We start from the raw sequence: 17447 nt of genomic DNA on the forward strand, positions 1-17447 counted from the left end.
ATGAACACATTAAAACAAACATAAAGCCACGTTTCCATCATGTTTTCAACACGGTTCTCCATCTTGACTGGCACAGAACAGTAATGGATGGAAACATGCATCAATTTTCATTTTCTTTCACGGTTTTTCGGGGAAATTCAGTTAAAATTTGTGCTACTTTTGGATGGAAACTTGACGGGGTGAGGTTTTTTCACTGGCAGCTGCACACCTTTCTTGCCAGAGGAAAGGTTAGGCATAGCCAAGCTTGAGTGCATGTCCCAACAGAAGTCTGTCTTTACTTTGAGCTATTGAAGAAAAGCATCAAAGTATCAAAAAGTGCTTTAATGAAAAGGCAAGCGCAATAATAATGTAGAATAAAGTAATTATGATGTCGTTTGTTATCTGAGAAACACAATCAAACATCCTGACCAAAACTAAGCTTTAACAGCGTGGCTGCAAACATAGTCACTTTGAAAGCATCTTGAAGTTAGAAGAAAAACACACATTAAGTCACAATCTGTGGTTTTCTATGACTCACTTCAAAGAAACCATCCATCAGTTTCCCTCTTTTATTCTATGAAGCTGCCCAGGGGCAGACGAGGATGAAGGCAGGGTGAGGAAACTGAGCAAGACTGTCTGCCGCTGTCCCCTCACAGGCACCGCGTTGATGCTTATTTGTTGCTTAAAGGGGGGCCAACTTAGTTTACTCAACAAATATCAAATGGCGTACAGAAAAAATGATTAGCTGTTCGAGGCAGGATGACTTCATGTTTAGCTGACTAGCGGGTCATTTAAGAGGTCTCACGCAAACCAACGCATTCATCTATTTTTAGGTGATGTTTTACATGGGCAGCTTTGTGAGTACAGGAGCAGTGTAAAGGCCTGGGCTGTGTGCACAAGGTCAAATATAAATATATTTATAGTTTAGGAAGGTGTGCTTATTTACTCGGTTATAATCTGTGACAAACTAAATGTTCCGGTTTCAACTGCTCCTAATATTTCCACAACAAAACAACAAAATTAAAATCAGTTTAACAATTTGTATATGGGACCCTTCCTGATTAAATAAAAATATTTCTGTTGCAGACGTTCCGATTTTAACTCAATTTAAAAATGGGAATCTCCTGTAAAGCAATGACCCGTCTTTTGTCTACAAGCAGCAGCTCTCAGACAAAAGACGTGAAAGCGGGGGCTCCTCTATTCAACTGCAGGATCCTTGGAGAGTGGCATGAAGGAAATGAATGCTGCTGCCAATCACTCCTCACTGTTCACAGGCTCTTTTTCAAAGCCCCTGCTTGCCTTTCAGCTCTTTGCAGGAGGAGGAGGAGGAGGAGGGGGGAGGGCTGGTTAGCATGCATTTGGCCACGATTGTGCACACTTTGCTCGCATTTTATATTTCTGTTTTTTGCATGCTCATCCAGAGGAATTAAGCCACAACTCTTCACCTACATCTGATTGGATGGCTGTAAAAAAAAAAAAAATGACTAGAAAACTAGACGTCACGACGAAATAAAATGGGAAATGTCATGTCATGTTTGTGTCACATTTTCTCTGATTATAATTTGTCAACGAATGCAGCTGCACAACAAACATGTTCGACATGTTTTCCCTTCCCGCGAGCAAAGTATCGGAAAGAGCGATTTTAATAGGGAACTGCTTATTTTGTCTACACGATACTAATTTTGGTTGGGGACTTGGGGAGCTCTTTATGGTTTTGCTTTGACTGGAAAAGCCCAGCGCTACTGCAGTGAGCAGCAAGACCAGTGACACAGTAAGTATGCCATGCGAGAACTAGAAAACAGACTCTCTTAGTGCTTAACTTTCCACCAAGCACAAATTCCTGAGAGTAATGTGTTAGGGGGGATCAAGTCGACTGGTGAATCTACCATGGAAAACTGGGCTCAAAAAGGTCATTATTATACAAAGACAAGCAAATGAATGCACAGAAAAAAAACTATTTTTACTTCAACCCTCATCTTCTAAATTATCACATGGATGGTCAGAAAGCCAGGAAACAGGGAAAGAAAGAAAGCTATTGAAGCCTGCAGAACCAGTGTCATAGCTCGGGTCATGGGCCTCATGAATGTAGTCTCTAAGATTCGCCTGGTGTTTAGTGAGCAGTGACACGGTGGCTTTGTCGCCATTGAAGCGCTCTCTCTCTCTCTGAAGCTTTAATAGTTAGTTGATTAATTGATTAGCTCATAATTGTACCAACTAATAATTATAGTAATGATTTTTCAAGCAGAAATGCCAGATGTTCTTTGTTTACAGCTTCTCTGATGAGACGATTTGCTTCTTTCCTGTTTGACATAAACGGAAATTGGAAGTTTTTTAACTTTTTTAAGACATGAATGGCCATTTTTTATCATAGAGGTCTTGCCTGTTTTCTTCTACAATCAGCACGCTGTTCATACCAACATATACAGCTGTCCCCTAACTTTCGATGTCCATATCTAACTCTAACCATATGGCTAATTTACCCATTCGTAACAACTGTACTGAGTCTGAATTTCTATATAATTCACTTCTAAGTCTTAAAGTTATGCATAATTAACAGTGTGGCTACTTTGATTGACAGGTAGGTGCTATTACAGATGGCTTGTTTGAGCACCCAGGCTTCATTCAGCCCACCTCAGATCTATCTCTTGGCCCATTTTTAGATTAGCCAGGAATGCCAACATGGTGGCAGTCAAAGCCACAGATTTTGAGCTTCAAAACATATTTTTGAGCTCTTCAGAAACCTGTGGGTGATGTCACGGATACGCCGTCCATTCTTTCTACTGTCAGGGATGGACACCACATGTGTATGATGAACAGCCACGTGTGTCCTGGGCATAATCGATCCATCGATTGTCTCTAGGACTGAATTATACCTGTTGTTTCCTGTTCAGGACTATAAGATCATTTCTTAACGATCCGCTTCACAAACTGTCCTTTTTTAAACATCCATGGACCTTCATTATACTCCAGAAATCCCTACAAGTACACACTGAAGCATGGTTCAATGAGGTGGCTTCACATCTAAAACGAGCCAAATGTGATGAGGCTAACTTTTGATCCATATCAGGAGCAGTTCCTCTCCTGTGCAACACACTTCAAACCCAGGATGCAGGTCTAGAGACACCGCTGATAACAGATCTGTGGGTAGGAATGCATATGGACAGTAAGCTTCTCGAGTCAGACGGTTAGTCACATGTAAAAACAATCAGCGATGTTGCCTGTAGTTCATCCGCAGACAAACACACTGTGTGTGTAAGACGCTGTTTTAATTCAGGCATGACATTTTCCTGTTCCTTACCAACCCCTTGAGGGTCAGGCGGCTGTTTGCTAAAGTTATCAGAATGAAATCCTGAATGGACGGGGTCCATCTGCTTAAACAAGCAGAGAGAGACCACAGCGAGCCTGCATTACTCGGTGATGTCACTTTTTCCATCTCTACGCTTCATTGGCAAATAAAATTGTGTTACGGTATTGTGAACGTTTGCAATGAATAGCAATCGCGGTGGAGCCAATACACTTCAAAATGGTCCGAGTGGAGCTTAGTGAGGATTTTAAAAAAGGTTAAACACGGTCGAGGAATGCTCATGGAATTTAGCAAAGATCTGACACGTCAGGCTTTGGTACCACTGACCTGAGAGTACGGGTAACCGGCTGCAACATTTCAGACTGATATGTCGACTGTGCTTGTTGTCCATAAATTAAAAATCCTCCCCTGCATTTGTCTGCATGGCATTAAACCCGAAAATAAGACATTACATGAGTGGTAAGCTTAATAATACGCAGTCATTTTCAAATAATCATAAATTCATTGTAAAAGTTTTGATATCTGACAAGTGATCGCTTCCTTTTCAGAGACTTAAAGATTGAAACAATGATTTGATGTGCTTTAAAGTTTAAGGACTTTCGCTAAAATTGCAACCACCGGTCACTGTTGACGACTAACAGTATAAGGAATGGACAGCATAAGTGTAACGTCACCCACAGGTTTCTGAAGAGCGGCTTAGATGTTCAGATTCTAATCTAAAAATCGGCAAAGACGTGGACCACAAAGTGTCCACGCTGTTAATTATGCACAACTTTAAGCCTTAATATAATTTGAACGGGCGAGTTAAAAAGGAAACATTCAGACTCTGCATTGGATTTACTTCACAGCCACAAAGGTTGCCATTTGCTGTCCGCCAGCTGTCGGTTATTTACACTAACGAGGTGGCTCGTTAGCGGTCGAGAGGGACGGCTCGATGATTTAGAACGGTGAAAAGCTGAAAGAAACTAAATGTTTCATGTTATTTAATTAATTTATGCTCATTTGTTTCCTCTCAGCTTAGTGTGAGGGTAATTCTCTTACAACTCGTGAAGACATTGCTATTAATCAGTCTCATTAAAATTGCGTTTCCTGTGACTCTTTCGAATTAAAAACATGATTCATGGAGGTTTATCTTAATAAATGAATAACTTCTCCATTTTGTATTGCCATGGCGACTCCAGGACTCCGCTCAGGCAGACTTGTCCAAGTAGGAGAAGCACAGGTGTTACTAATAACATTAACGATGGCTCTGTTCTGTTCAGATGACAGTGTGTCAGTGACCCGGCATTCACAATAACAGGACCGTGAAACTAAAGTAGCTAAATGGAATTCAGCCATATTTCATTTTATCATTTACACCTGTGCTTTTCCTACTGTATCACGTCAAAGCGTCTTCTGTGGAAAGTCCAGCTGGCATGGCTCACCGGGATACTTGTGAAGCAGAGTCATCATCATTAATGTTATTGATTACACCGTGATAAGCCAAAATATGAGACATTGTTGAGCTCTGCTAAGACGTAGCACCTTTTCTTTCAGTCCTAACCGGTCTGTACGGTATGTTATAAATCACAACGCTTGGAAACAAAACACAAGTTCAGCTAGACTCAGACCAAATCCAATGCTGCGGTGAAAACTCAGGTTTTCTTTCCCCTTTCATTAGAGCGTTTTGGTTGCGACAAAGAAGAAGGCGATCAGACCAGTCAAACCCTCCACAGTCAGCCCGAAATGCGACTGAAACTGAGGCCATCCAGGTGGATTCACGGACTAAACTCCGATACGCTACCTGACGTGTTCGGACTTTCTCTTTTTTCATGTGCCCAGCTTCTAAATCTGTGTCTGGCTCACGATTCAAGCTGTAAAATAGTAACACGAAGAAGTTTCCAGTACAAATAAACACGCCTCCAGCTGCACAACCTTGCGATGATTTGCTTTATTTGGTCTGGATAGGACCTTAATTTGTGATCTTAATAAAGAGGAAAACACGCTGAGCAAACATACTATGGCTAGCTTGAATATTTTCTGTCATCCAGCCTTGTAACCTTGGATAGCCATGTCTGGTGCTCCGGACGATTCGAAACTCCCAACAACTCTTACAGACACAAGAAAACTAGAAAGCACTTTTGGGAGATTAACTGATGAGTCCGAGGTTGACCTGCGCTGTACCAGCTGGTTAACAAACCACACCTCTGTACATGGATCTGCAGTGAGACTCCCCCAGCAGCCTATTACCATTGTGATACCAGATTTACCTCCCTCCAGCGTGGGTTTTTTTCCCTACGGTTGCCGCTGCATCATGGAAGTTTCTGTCCACACATACTTTTAGCTCCGCACACATACTTGTCAAACATTAAGAGATTTCTCCATACGACCAGACAAGGTTTCGAGCAAACCACAAGAGAGGCCCTCGTCTGGCAACAGAAGATTAACTATAGTCTGATGGAGAACAAGAGGAACCAAAAGGGACAGAGTCAGCCCACGGTCTGACACCGATCAAATTATAGAGGAGAGGGAAGGAGCTGAAATGTTGTTGTTTTTTTTACATGAATGAAATGAATGTGCATCAACATGATGCTCGTGATTGAGTTAAATCGCAACAGCGAATAAACACCGAAACCTGGACACACCTGATGCTTCCTCCTGGATAACACAAAGACGTTTTGCTGAGTCCTTCTGAATTGCATCTGACAGATTTATCTACAGCAGCGCCAGAAGCTGCAGCATCAGCTTCCTCAGCTCCACAGACACGTTACGCACTCGCACTTCTACCCGTTCATTAAGCTGTTCAGTGGCACTCACACAGTAAAATGACTACTTCCAAATCGCACCCTCCAGACATCTTCAGTAAACCCTAAATTAACAACTTAGGACTGATCCATAGACTGGCTCGAGTTTGGCATCGGGAATGAAAAGATATTTGGAAATTTAGAGCCAAACTGTGAAGTATAAACAGCACTGTCTATTTATTAAGTCTTTTTTCCATTTTTTGTGCATCTTCTGCAGCTGCTCGATGGACTCCAACAGCACTACCTCCCTGCATATAACCTAAACGCTAAACCACAGATATCCCCTTCTGTTTTTTCTTTTAAGAAAAATGTATGGTTTAGTCACTTCCTCTGCTCCACAACTCCTGGTGACACATCAGCATACCTTTCTGGATGCAGAGGCCCGAGGATGAAACACAGCACAGCTGTGAAGCTGATTCGAGCTTCGTTTTTCTTAACTTACTTCGGGGTCACAATCACAGCACGTTTAGTACTTTGAATATACTTTGTTTGTCTTCTATTAAAAAGGATCTTTAGACGCTGATTATTACTTCTTCTTCAAGTCAAGCCTCGCAGTGATGTTAGCTGCTTTTGACAAAGACCAACAAAGGGACAGTTTGAACACCTTTTTGTGAATCTGAAGTATGTATGGCTTTAACATATTAACTAACTTGTGGCTGTGTGTGTAAATTATTGTTGTGGTGTCGTTTCTATCTGTAAAACTTAGAAATAAAGTCATAAATAACTTTAAATACAGTGGGCCCGATTCACATGAGAGGAAGGTTTACTCCTGATACTGTAGGAAAAGTTTTTATTATTATTATTGTCTGTTGTTGAATCCTGAACAAAACCAGAGCTGGGTAGTAAAGATCTGAACTTCTCTTCGTGATATTTCCCATTTGGAGCCACGATTTCAGAGTTTTTGCTCATTTTACCTCCAACTTATGTCACATTTTTAGCTTGTAACTTATCACGGATGTATGTCTGTAGGATATGAACCAAAAATATGACAGGCGGTCATAGTTTAAGTACTTTCATTCAACTTTTTTGCAGTATTTAATGTTTCTAAAATGAAATGTATCTAATATTTCAGAGCTGTATCATGGGAGCTTGTGTACCACCAGTTGTCCTACAGTTTGGGAACTTTGTAAGGGTGCGTTTCATGGCAAAATGAAATAAAAACACGTTTTGTTATTAGTATTAAATTAAATCTAACTGTGCACTTCTCCAAAAACATGATCCTACTCCCTTTACATGCTCTTATTTCCATGTTACCACACAATTAGCATCACCATCAAGTGATCAAAGTAATACTGTGTGCAGCACATGTAATCCATTACAGTCAGATCTGCAGCTACAAACTTTGGCATCAAACTTAAAACACAACAGCTGCTCCTCACCAGAGTCCAGTAAACTGGCATCAACACACATATAAAAAGTTTGCAGGCCTTCTTACCCAAAAGCTTCTTCACCTCCTCCACACTCATGTATATATTGACACTCGGGTGGTTGTTGTTGTTGCTGCTGCTGACGCCTGAAGCGCTGCTCGGGTTGGCGAGGCAGCCGGCCCCTTCCAGCAGCAGGAGGAAGAAGAAGCCCCCGAGCCTCCACAGCACCGAGTGTGGCCAACCTCGGGACTCCGGCGGGCTGCCAGAGCCGTGAATCAACCCCAACATAGCAGCGGTCGTCTGGCTCGTAGTTGTTCTCGGTGTTCCCCCACAGTCGCCAAATTCTTTCTCATCCGTATCTGAAGTTAATCCCGAGAGGCAACATTACTAGTTACTTTACGCTTAACTCCTTTTCTCCGTTAACTTCTTTTTTTGTTTTGTTTTTGTTGTTTTTTGTTGGTCCTTTCTCGCTAGCCGAGTCGGGCTAAGTTAGCCGGAGCTGGCTAACTCTCGTCGGGTTGTGCTAACCAACCGTCCGCGGGCAGGACAGCCGTTGGACGTTAGAACGCGGCCGAGATTTACGACGTTTCACCGGGCACGTAAAATACACACCGGAGGCCGCCACAGTGACACGCCGCGACAACTACAAACACAAACAAGTTCAAACTCAGCTAATACATCCAGCTTCCTCCCTCCATGGTCTTTCCTCCCGTTGCTTTTTCCTCACTCACTATCTCAGTTTTCACTCGGAGCAGGAAGGAGGAGGAGGAGGAGGAGGAGGAGGAGGAGGCGCGGGGGGAGCCCGCTGCTCAGGACGGGAATGATGCGTTCAGGTGCTGTCCGGAAATATTGGATCGAAGATGAATCACATTATGGAAAAGCCAAATAAACTGAAATATCTTTATATAATAAACCAAACACACTGTGGTCTTTCTATATAATAAACCTAATAAACTGTGAACTCTTTCTATATATAATAAAACAAATAAACTGTGAAATATCTCTATGTAATAAATCTAATAAACTGTGAACTCTCTCTATATATAATAAACCAAATAAACTGTGAAATATCTTTATATAATAAACCTAATAAACTGTAAACTCTCTCTATATATAATAAACCCTAATAAACTGTGAACTCTCTCTATATATAATAAACAAAATAAACTGTGAACTCTTTCTATATATAATAAACCAAATAAACTGTGAACTCTCTCTATATATAATAAACCATAATAAACTGTGAACTCTATAGATATAATAAACCATAATAAACTGTGAACTCTCTTTATATATAATAAACCAAATAAACTGTGAACTCTATATATAATTCAATGTCAATGTGTAGTGAAGAGGAGACTCATTTTGTGACAGTTGATATAATGTTTTGATATGAATATTAATAGATAACTTGCACTGACTAATTCTCTGACTAAGTTATATGTTTATATTTTTCTTCTGTATATATGTATTTTTTTTTCTTACATAGATAGAGCTAAATGTTCTTCCTTCTCTTCGACTCCAACTAATTTCTAATCTAACTCTATCTTAGTGCTTTTAGAGTGTGTTTGTTGTTTGTTTTAAATGTTTGAACAAGAAAAGTATTTTATTTCCTTGTCCATGGGAATGTCTAAACATCCAAAACTTCCGGAAGGATGTTATAAAAATGTTTGTCAGACATGTTTAATACCAAAGTCCTCTTTAAAAGCCAAATGCCTCTGTGCACTTGGAATTTATATGATCATCAAAACAGATTCAACTTCTGGACTTTGGACTCTATTGCACTGTGTGGGAAGAGTGTGAGGTGGGACGGTGGTGCAGCAGTGGTGAACCTGTGGTGAGATGATGACTCGTCCAGGGTGTAACTTACCTCTTGCCCAAAGTCAGCTTTAGGCTTGAGCCCCCTGTGACCTGGATGAATGCACCATCACTGACAATGTGGAAAAACTTACATTTCAAAGGGCAAGCTCTGTGAACCTAACATAAATACGATTAAAAATGAAAATGTAGGCTTTACCTGAAAAGAAATGGTAAATAATGTAGATAAATATTGCATTTGATTTGTATTTTGTACTATACTGCAGCAAGTTGGGTATCTGTGTGTGTCTATCTCAAACATATGTATTATTACTGTATGTTTTCTTGATAGGATGTTATAACAAGAAAATGATAAACATAGTCCTTAAATGTACAACGCAAGAGATGATATATATATAATAGATAATATATACTAATAGCTTATTTAATTATTAATGAAGCTGTCAAAACTTATCCAGTACAATCTGTATGACCACAGACACAGACAAGTGTGTACTAGAACAGGGGACGTAAGACTCAACATTCCGATGTTCAGTGAAGGCAGCACAAAAACCACAAGTCTGGAGAACAAGTGGGATGATAATCTTAAACATGCCAAACTGCAAATAATGAGGAGAGGTAGAGGGGCTATATTTTCACCAAAGACACAGAAAAGTAGCAGGAAGACATCTGCTTTGAAGCAGTTATAATTCAATGAAGTGGATTCTGTGTGCTTTTAACTTATGCCGGTTTCATGGGCCAGGTCAGTGGTGTTTAATCATGGGCAACTCCTCTCATCCTGGGTGTAACATTGCCTTTGTTACTGAAACATGTTGCTGTTCCCTCTCGCCAAAGAAAGACTGGACATGGACTTGAGAAGCACAATTTTGTTTTTTTGTTATTTTCTAAAAGAGTACACCACACAACATTACACAACATTAAATTGTGCTGTAGACTACAGCATGAAAATATATATTGTTTTTACAGTCACGGCTGCACTGTGAGTGGTAATACTTGGCTGCCTACGGGACTATTGTAGAAGTGTCTTAGTCAAGTTTTGGATGACCACAAGCCTCCAAAAGAGCTTCAGTCTTACAAAAACTTTCCCTAGTTTGGTGTTTTGATCGTGACTGTGGAGAGAGTTTCATGTAGAGGTTCAGCCGGGTTGAGATCTGCCATGTGAAGGCATATCACTTTCATACTCATCGAGCCATCAAAGAGGCCCGAGGTGCAGCAGAAATGTCATTTTGGAAAGTCTGGTGCTGCTTATGAGGGCTTGTCAGTGTAAGATGGGTGAGTTTTTAAAAGCAGAGAGACTGTAGTGGTGACTGTAGATGCCAGTTCTGACAGAACAGTGTGTTTTTCTAAGGGGATTTTTGGATGAGATCACTGATGATCAAGAACACAGACACTGTGTGTTTTTTACCATGAGGCATGTCCCTATCTGCCTCCTTTGGATTAAAGTTAGAAGCTACAGTCAGAGTCTTTATATTTTGCCAGGCTGAGCTCAGCACTTCGTACTATAGTTACCCAACACATGACATAAAGCAGACACAGGCAGACGTTAGTAATAACTCGAATTTAACATTTAAAGTAAGACAGACAGTGCAGACCAGTAACCACTGTCCTCATGCATCACAACGGGCTTTGGCTTCCCACTTAAACTACTGTTAAAATACCTCCAATAATTTTTGATAAAAACCTCAGCCTAGATAAACATTAATTTCAAATATTAGATCATTTCTGTCTGCTAAAAGACGTAAATTTTCTACATACCTTCATAACTAGTCAGCTAGATGTAACTCTTTGCTTTCTGGCATCTCTCTCGTCTCCAGCTCATCCAAAACTCTGCTGCGAGGATTTTGTCAAATAAACACGATCACATCACACATTACACTCTCTAATGATTGAGCGTTTTAAGACTTTATTGATTACTTATAAAGCCCTGAGAGGCCTCACCCTGAGTTATTTAACAGATCTTTTAAAGTCGTACGTCCCTTCTTGGTCTGTGAGATCCTCAGATGCATTATTCTTGATTGATCCTTGGTCTAAATAGAGTTTATTATTATATAATTATTATCAAATAATTCTGCAACTTTTAAACTGACTAGCCCATTGAATGATTAACAAAATCTCTACATGTAATAGTGACAAAAAAATACATCATATCATAGCAAGAAGTCAGTGCCACTTGAATAAAATTGATGATTATGTCTGTGTGATGGCAATACTGTATCCTAAAGAGATGATGTGCTTCATTCAGCTATATGTAAACATCTTGAAGATGTAATCCAGGATGCAAAATATAAACCCAAACAAATACCAGAAACATTTTAACATTTTTATTATTAAAATATTCACCTACAAAAATGGCCTATAAACACTATTTACAGAATAGCGAGCAGTGATGCCTGCTAAGACACGGAGGAAGATATTTTATGCACAGAAAACACTGTGCACTATTGTCAGAGGAAGAGATGAATTAATGGGTTGTGGAGAAAACATACATTTCCCATCGTCTTTATAAGGAGATCACGGGGCTGGTATAAGGAAAAGTTTGGGACTCGGAGCACTCTACAGTTATTTCCCTGAGGGACAAACCTGCAGCTGAATCACAAATAATAAAAACCTCTCCTAATGTGTCAGCATGGACATGGACAATGAGGTATATAAGGTCTCTGATGCAGCACAGTGGACTGCTTATCATTAATATTTGTTTTGTCTGAAAAAAATCAGCCATCAAACATCACAAATGATAAACGATTTTGGGCCATTTTTCATTTGATTTGATTGGAGTCTCTTCGCGAAGCACGGAGCTACAAAGACAGCTCTCAGGAATGAACAAATACAACCTTATTTTTCTGCTTCTAAAATGTTACAGTGGGTTCTGACAGGGTTTTCTCAGCAAAAACACGACCATAATCAGTTACTTCAAGTAGATTATAAACACCAAAATTGAAGTTGAAGGTTTTTCACATGACAGTGATGACAGTCCTTTCATCAGTATCCAAGTGCTCTAGAATAAAAGAAAAGACTCATTTTTAGGATAATTGTTGAAAATCTTGTGATTCTCGACAGTAGCGCAAGATTTCACCACAAAATTTATTATGTTGATCGTGTTAAAGAAAACAAACCTTTATTGTTGTCTGTTTGTTCTTCTGACTGCTAAATGAAAGTTAAGAGTGAGAAGAGAGAAGAGTTGTGTTGGTTTATTTGCTAAAAAACAACTTCAACGCTGTTCAAACAGCCTTTCCAACTTACTCTGACTTTTCTTGGGAAGCACCGGTTCACAAATCTCTCGATAACAGACATCCTGCTGTACTTTATAAGTCCTTTTGTACCTGCGGAGGACAAAACAAACTCATGGATTTAATCCTTTTTTCTACAAATAATCTCTGCATTTTTTTTCCAGCTTTGCAGTTATGTTTAAACATTCACATATGTCATGATGAGTATAAACATGCAAGGGCAGAGCAGGAGATCAGTGCCTGACAATAACTTACAGGTAGTGGCACACTCCACCCTCCCAGACAGGCACGCTCTTCGTTTCAGAGTAGAGACGGGTGCAGGGGTGCGGCACTCGCTGGCATGCTGCAAACAGGCGGTCACACAACATGAGGTATGAATGTTTGAAGTGTTGTGAGCAAGGAAAAGTCTGCTGGATGGTTTAGGAGTCATGTGGGATGAAGCTGGGCCCTGCTCCTCTGGCTGATGGATGGTTTTAGGAAAGGAATGTTTAAACAATCTGACGCTGGATGTTTAGGTGAAGAAAAGGACTCGAGAGAGGCAAGGGTATGTCCTGTGTCTCCTCATGCACAGCTTCATTAACGTCTAATAATTAGATAAACCAAGCTGATCTTGTTTTACTGTGTTTTTTTGCTGTTTCACTAGATGTCATAGAATGAATTCTCTACAAGTAGTCAGTGTGAAATAAGATACTTTGTCAAATTGTACATAATTCCACATCTGCTATGACTTCTTTGTATTTAAAATAGTTCAACTTTTTGACCTATAAAGTCTGACATCTATTTATATCTCAGCTGATGTGAGGCTCATGCCTCCTTCACTCCCTCCTACAACACCTGGAAACACCCCGTAACTTTGCCAAACTTCTCTACATGTACTTCAGTTCTCCCTTTCAGTGTCACCAGATGATCAGGAAACTCCACTGCCTCAACATGCTCCCACTCCTCATCCACTGGTTACAGAGCTTCCTCAGCGACAGACCTCAGGCAGTAAGGGTGGGCACTGTTACATCCTCCACCATGACCGTGACCACCAACACAGGAGCCCCACAAGGTTGCGTCCTGGGCCCCTTCCTGTTTACCCTCTTTACCAATTGCTATCAGCCCCTCACCTCTTACCACATACATCAAATACTCTGACCACACTGCCATACTTGCACTACTCAGTGACAATAACTTTGTTTGAGGTTATCAAGGCTCTATCTCCCACTTCAAACAGAGGCACGCAATCAATCATGGGACCTGAACGTTAGGAAAACAACTGATCATCAACACTTCAAGCACTCACGGCACAGCTCACCCCAGATTCATCAATAATTATACTATTTAGATGGTTGAGTGCGTCAGATATCTCAGACTCACTCTGGACAATAAACTGAGCTTTGACCAACACAACACTGACATCCAACAAACGCTGCCAACAAAGACTCTCTGCCATCTGCAAACTCAAACCACTGCCTTCTGTTGTTGCTTTACAAAAGTATAGTCCAACCTGTTCTCCTCTATTGTTTATCCTGTTTTTTTCAACATGTTATCTGCCTCCAATAAGAACAAACTCACGCAACTGGTCTCCAAACCCTCTTAGACCTTAACTGTAAAGCCATCACACACAGAGCAGACAGTATACCATGCAACCCCAGTTTAGCCCTTAACTCATCCTTGAATTGCTCCCACCCAGTCGCCCTGGAAATCTGTTTGGAGCTACATGTATAAGATATGGCTGAACAAATGTGCTGTATTTTTATTGTTTATGTATGTTTATTTTTGTATCTCTGTGGTTATATTGAGGTGCTATGTATTTATGTGAAGCTTTGTAGGAAATGTGGCAACAATTTTCCTCGTAAGGAAAATAAAATATCTATCTATTTATCTAACGGCATTAAATACTCCGACAGGGTGTTTGTAAAATCTTGGATAGTTTTACAAGAGGCTCTGGATGTCCTGTTTACTTTTGGATTGAAGAAAATATGACTCAAGCAGCTTATTGCTTTTCATAAAAGACTCCTCCGCCACCAATGATGTAAATACTCATCTATATAAACACATTCCTGTTCAGCAAGTGACTTGTATCTAATCATTAATATTGGTAGCATATAATCAATTACTTTGATAAACATGTGTTTACATGATCGTTAACTTCAATAAGACGTTGGACACTGTAAAAAAATGCATTTCTCCTGGCTGTTATACATATGAAGTAGAAGCTGTAATGCCCCAAGGAGTTTTCCTCCAGGCAGCTGGAAGTTTCCCATTTATAGTCTGTCAAAGATACATTAAATACAAGCACAGAGTCATAAGTGTGCAGTATATCTTAAAAAGAAATGGGAGTGTATGTACATGGGGAGATTCAAGAAAATATTTTTGGAATTTGGAGGTTTGAGTTGAGGGATTTTATGAAAGCAGTAACCAACTTTCTTTACTTATAATACATTAAATTATTTAATGCTAACCAATGTTGGTAATTTTGGTAATTAATCTGAAGAAAGCTGTCACAAGGAAACCCCAAATTTCATGTTTTTCTTATGAGCTATTTGAGCTAAAATGAAATGAGCCATTCAAAACTGGGCATAAGATTTGCTTAAGAGACACAGGGAAGACAGCGTAAGCACCACAGATAGAGTCGATTCAGAACAAAGATGGATATTGTCCACAGATAATGAGCTGCCGATCCCCTCGAGAACATTCAAAAGAAACACAGAGTTATAAATGTAACACTGGCTCCTTGAAAAAAGAAGAAAAATGGTGCAGTGGAAATAATATGGTGCTTTGTGTGCCACTGTATTCATGTTGTACATTCATGCCCCTCGGCGTCAAAGTTAACCAAGCCATTCATGTCAGAGGGGTCAACTGTCAGCGGAGCGTGCTTCCTGCTTTTAAGCGACCAGAGGTCTATACATAGCTCAGTGCTCTATGTCAGTTTACATGATGAAATGCAAATCTCACACTGGAAGTTCACACTACGAGATGCTACACTTACAATGAGAGAAAGCAGAATTACAACCCTTGGGAACACAGGACTGTAAATCCTGCACTGACACGCGTGACATTCAGACAGCTGAACCCTCGACCGAATGTCTTGAAAATAAGTTTTATTGTTTTCAATTTTTGCTAATTAGCAGACATTAACATACATTGAGAGTAGTTAACATGCTGACATGGGAGTGTATCTATGTTCACGGGGGCCTGAGTTCCCAAGTTCAATATTCTGTTCACACACATTAACCCTCCTGACCTCAGCCCTAATCTCTTTAGAGTTGGGAATGATTTAGTGGTTAGTAAACCTCTTCTAACCAGGACTGAGGCCTCTTTCCTAGCCTTAACCTCTTGGGAAATGTGGATGATTTGTTGTCATTCGTCGCATTTTAACCGGCTTGTAACCTTTCAGGACCCTAAACCTTCTTAGGTGGAAATGATTAGTGGTTATGGGCCTCATCCTTAACTGGAACTTTTGAGATATTTTAATTGGACTCCATTGGAAATCTTTAATTTTAAAGATGGTTTATCTGTTGCATGAACACATACAACAATCACCAAGATTAAGACCTGTGCAAGTACAGTTTCATGACTCTTGGAGATGTGACTATAGTCCCCTAACCCGAACCAATTAGACTCCCCACCACCTTCCCTGAGATAGACTATCCGAGACCTAACCCCAGATTTCTCAAGATACCAGCCTCCTGGGCCCGGACATTTTCTACCCTAACCCCAACCCTAGTTTCTTGTCTAACCTTAACTTCTCAAACACCTGACCTAATCCTAACTACCTGGAACCCAAAACCCAATTATCCAGTCTTTGGACCTGGAACATCCTTAGCCTAAACTTATACTCAGGAAACCAGTAAAGACTCAGGACACCTCTTACTTTCTTCTCTCTCACCGTTCTCCTTCAAAATGTGAAAGTGCTCACAGTGGGGTGGGGGGGTGCTGAGTGACATACGTTGGCCAGCTCTCTATCCCAAATCGATAGTCATCAGACAGCTCGGGGAAAGTCAGTGTGATAATCACTAACCCTAACCCTGAGGACATAGGACCCTGGGGACATTGGAATGATCCCTGCTGACATTAGCGTTTAGCGCACAGCACTACTGTGCCTAAATTCAGCCTCACAGAACTGTCAACATAGCTGCATAACTCTAGTTAAGACATATAAGACATTTATGAGTGTGCCCTCCATCTCACCTAAGGCCAAATGGAATAGGCTCAAGACCCCTGCATTATGGACTCAACTGATCACCTTGTAAATCGAGTGTTTAAGACAAACATGTGTTTAAAATCCTTCTTTGATGTCCTGAATCAGCAACAGAATGGATGACTAAACAACACATTTGAACATTTGCCAAAATGCTGCTTTCACTGAGCCCACCCCCTATCGATGTGTGTGTGTGTGTGTGTGTGTGTGTGTGTGTGTGTGTGTGGAGGAAGCACATAAACTTACACAGTTCACACTGTTTGCCCTTGAACCCCGCCGCGCAGTCGCAGATGAAGGAGTCGCCTCCGTTCACACATGTACCTCCGTTCTGGCAGGGCGTGCTGCGGCAGTCCTGTGGCAGCTCTAAGAGACAACAGCTGCCATCAATGTCCACAGTTACAGAACGGGTGTGGGTCTCAGGTTTCAGGCCCACTACTCCACATTATCTACAGCTGATACCATGTGCTGATAGCCTCTAGCTCAGAGACCAGTTCTCTTTTTCTGAATCTACATCAAGGTTAGCATCCTCATTGATGTTTCAATCACAGCGCTTGGCAAACACACATAATGAAAGACTAATGAGCAGTCTCTTTCCAACAGGACGTTCATCTCATATATCAGCCGGTGCAGATGTGCCACCTGTTGGAACAAACAGCAAAAACACCTACCAGGCTTTGTGCTTAAACCTTCTTCTTGAATCTCTAGCGCGAGGCTGATTTTGTTCGTCGTTTCTTCCATCTTCTCTAATCTAATCGGTGGGTCAGGTTCTGCAAGGGCGGAAAA

At 40.7% G+C, this 17447-nt stretch overlaps 2 protein-coding genes across 6 annotated transcripts in view; both read right to left on the minus strand.

Moving 5' to 3' along the window:
- Positions 1-8218, minus strand: part of ryk (receptor like tyrosine kinase) — a 40052-nt gene extending 31834 nt beyond the window's left edge. For all 3 annotated transcript variants that reach the window (XM_019275345.2, XM_019275346.2, XM_019275344.2), the window contains exon 1: positions 7502-8218. In XM_019275345.2, coding sequence (XP_019130890.2) covers positions 7502-7721 — 220 coding nt within the window. In that variant the 5' untranslated portion in view covers positions 7722-8218. The remainder of the gene's footprint in view (positions 1-7501) is intronic.
- Positions 8219-11682: 3464 nt separating this feature from the next.
- sned1 (sushi, nidogen and EGF-like domains 1) overlaps positions 11683-17447 on the minus strand; it is a 30314-nt gene continuing 24549 nt past the window's right edge. For 2 of the 3 annotated variants that reach the window (XM_010739817.3, XM_019260313.2), the window contains 6 exons: positions 17333-17431; positions 16911-17027; positions 12734-12821; positions 12492-12571; positions 12365-12395; positions 11683-12246 (listed from right to left, as the gene is read on the minus strand). In XM_010739817.3, the coding sequence (XP_010738119.2) occupies positions 12367-12395; positions 12492-12571; positions 12734-12821; positions 16911-17027; positions 17333-17431 (413 nt within the window). In that variant the 3' untranslated portion in view covers positions 11683-12246; positions 12365-12366. The remainder of the gene's footprint in view (positions 12247-12364; positions 12396-12491; positions 12572-12733; positions 12822-16910; positions 17028-17332; positions 17432-17447) is intronic. The other variant, XM_019260314.2, reaches the window with a different exon arrangement.

Source organism: Larimichthys crocea, chromosome XVII (assembly GCF_000972845.2).
Source record: "Larimichthys crocea isolate SSNF chromosome XVII, L_crocea_2.0, whole genome shotgun sequence".
Taxonomy (NCBI): domain Eukaryota; kingdom Metazoa; phylum Chordata; class Actinopteri; family Sciaenidae; genus Larimichthys; species Larimichthys crocea.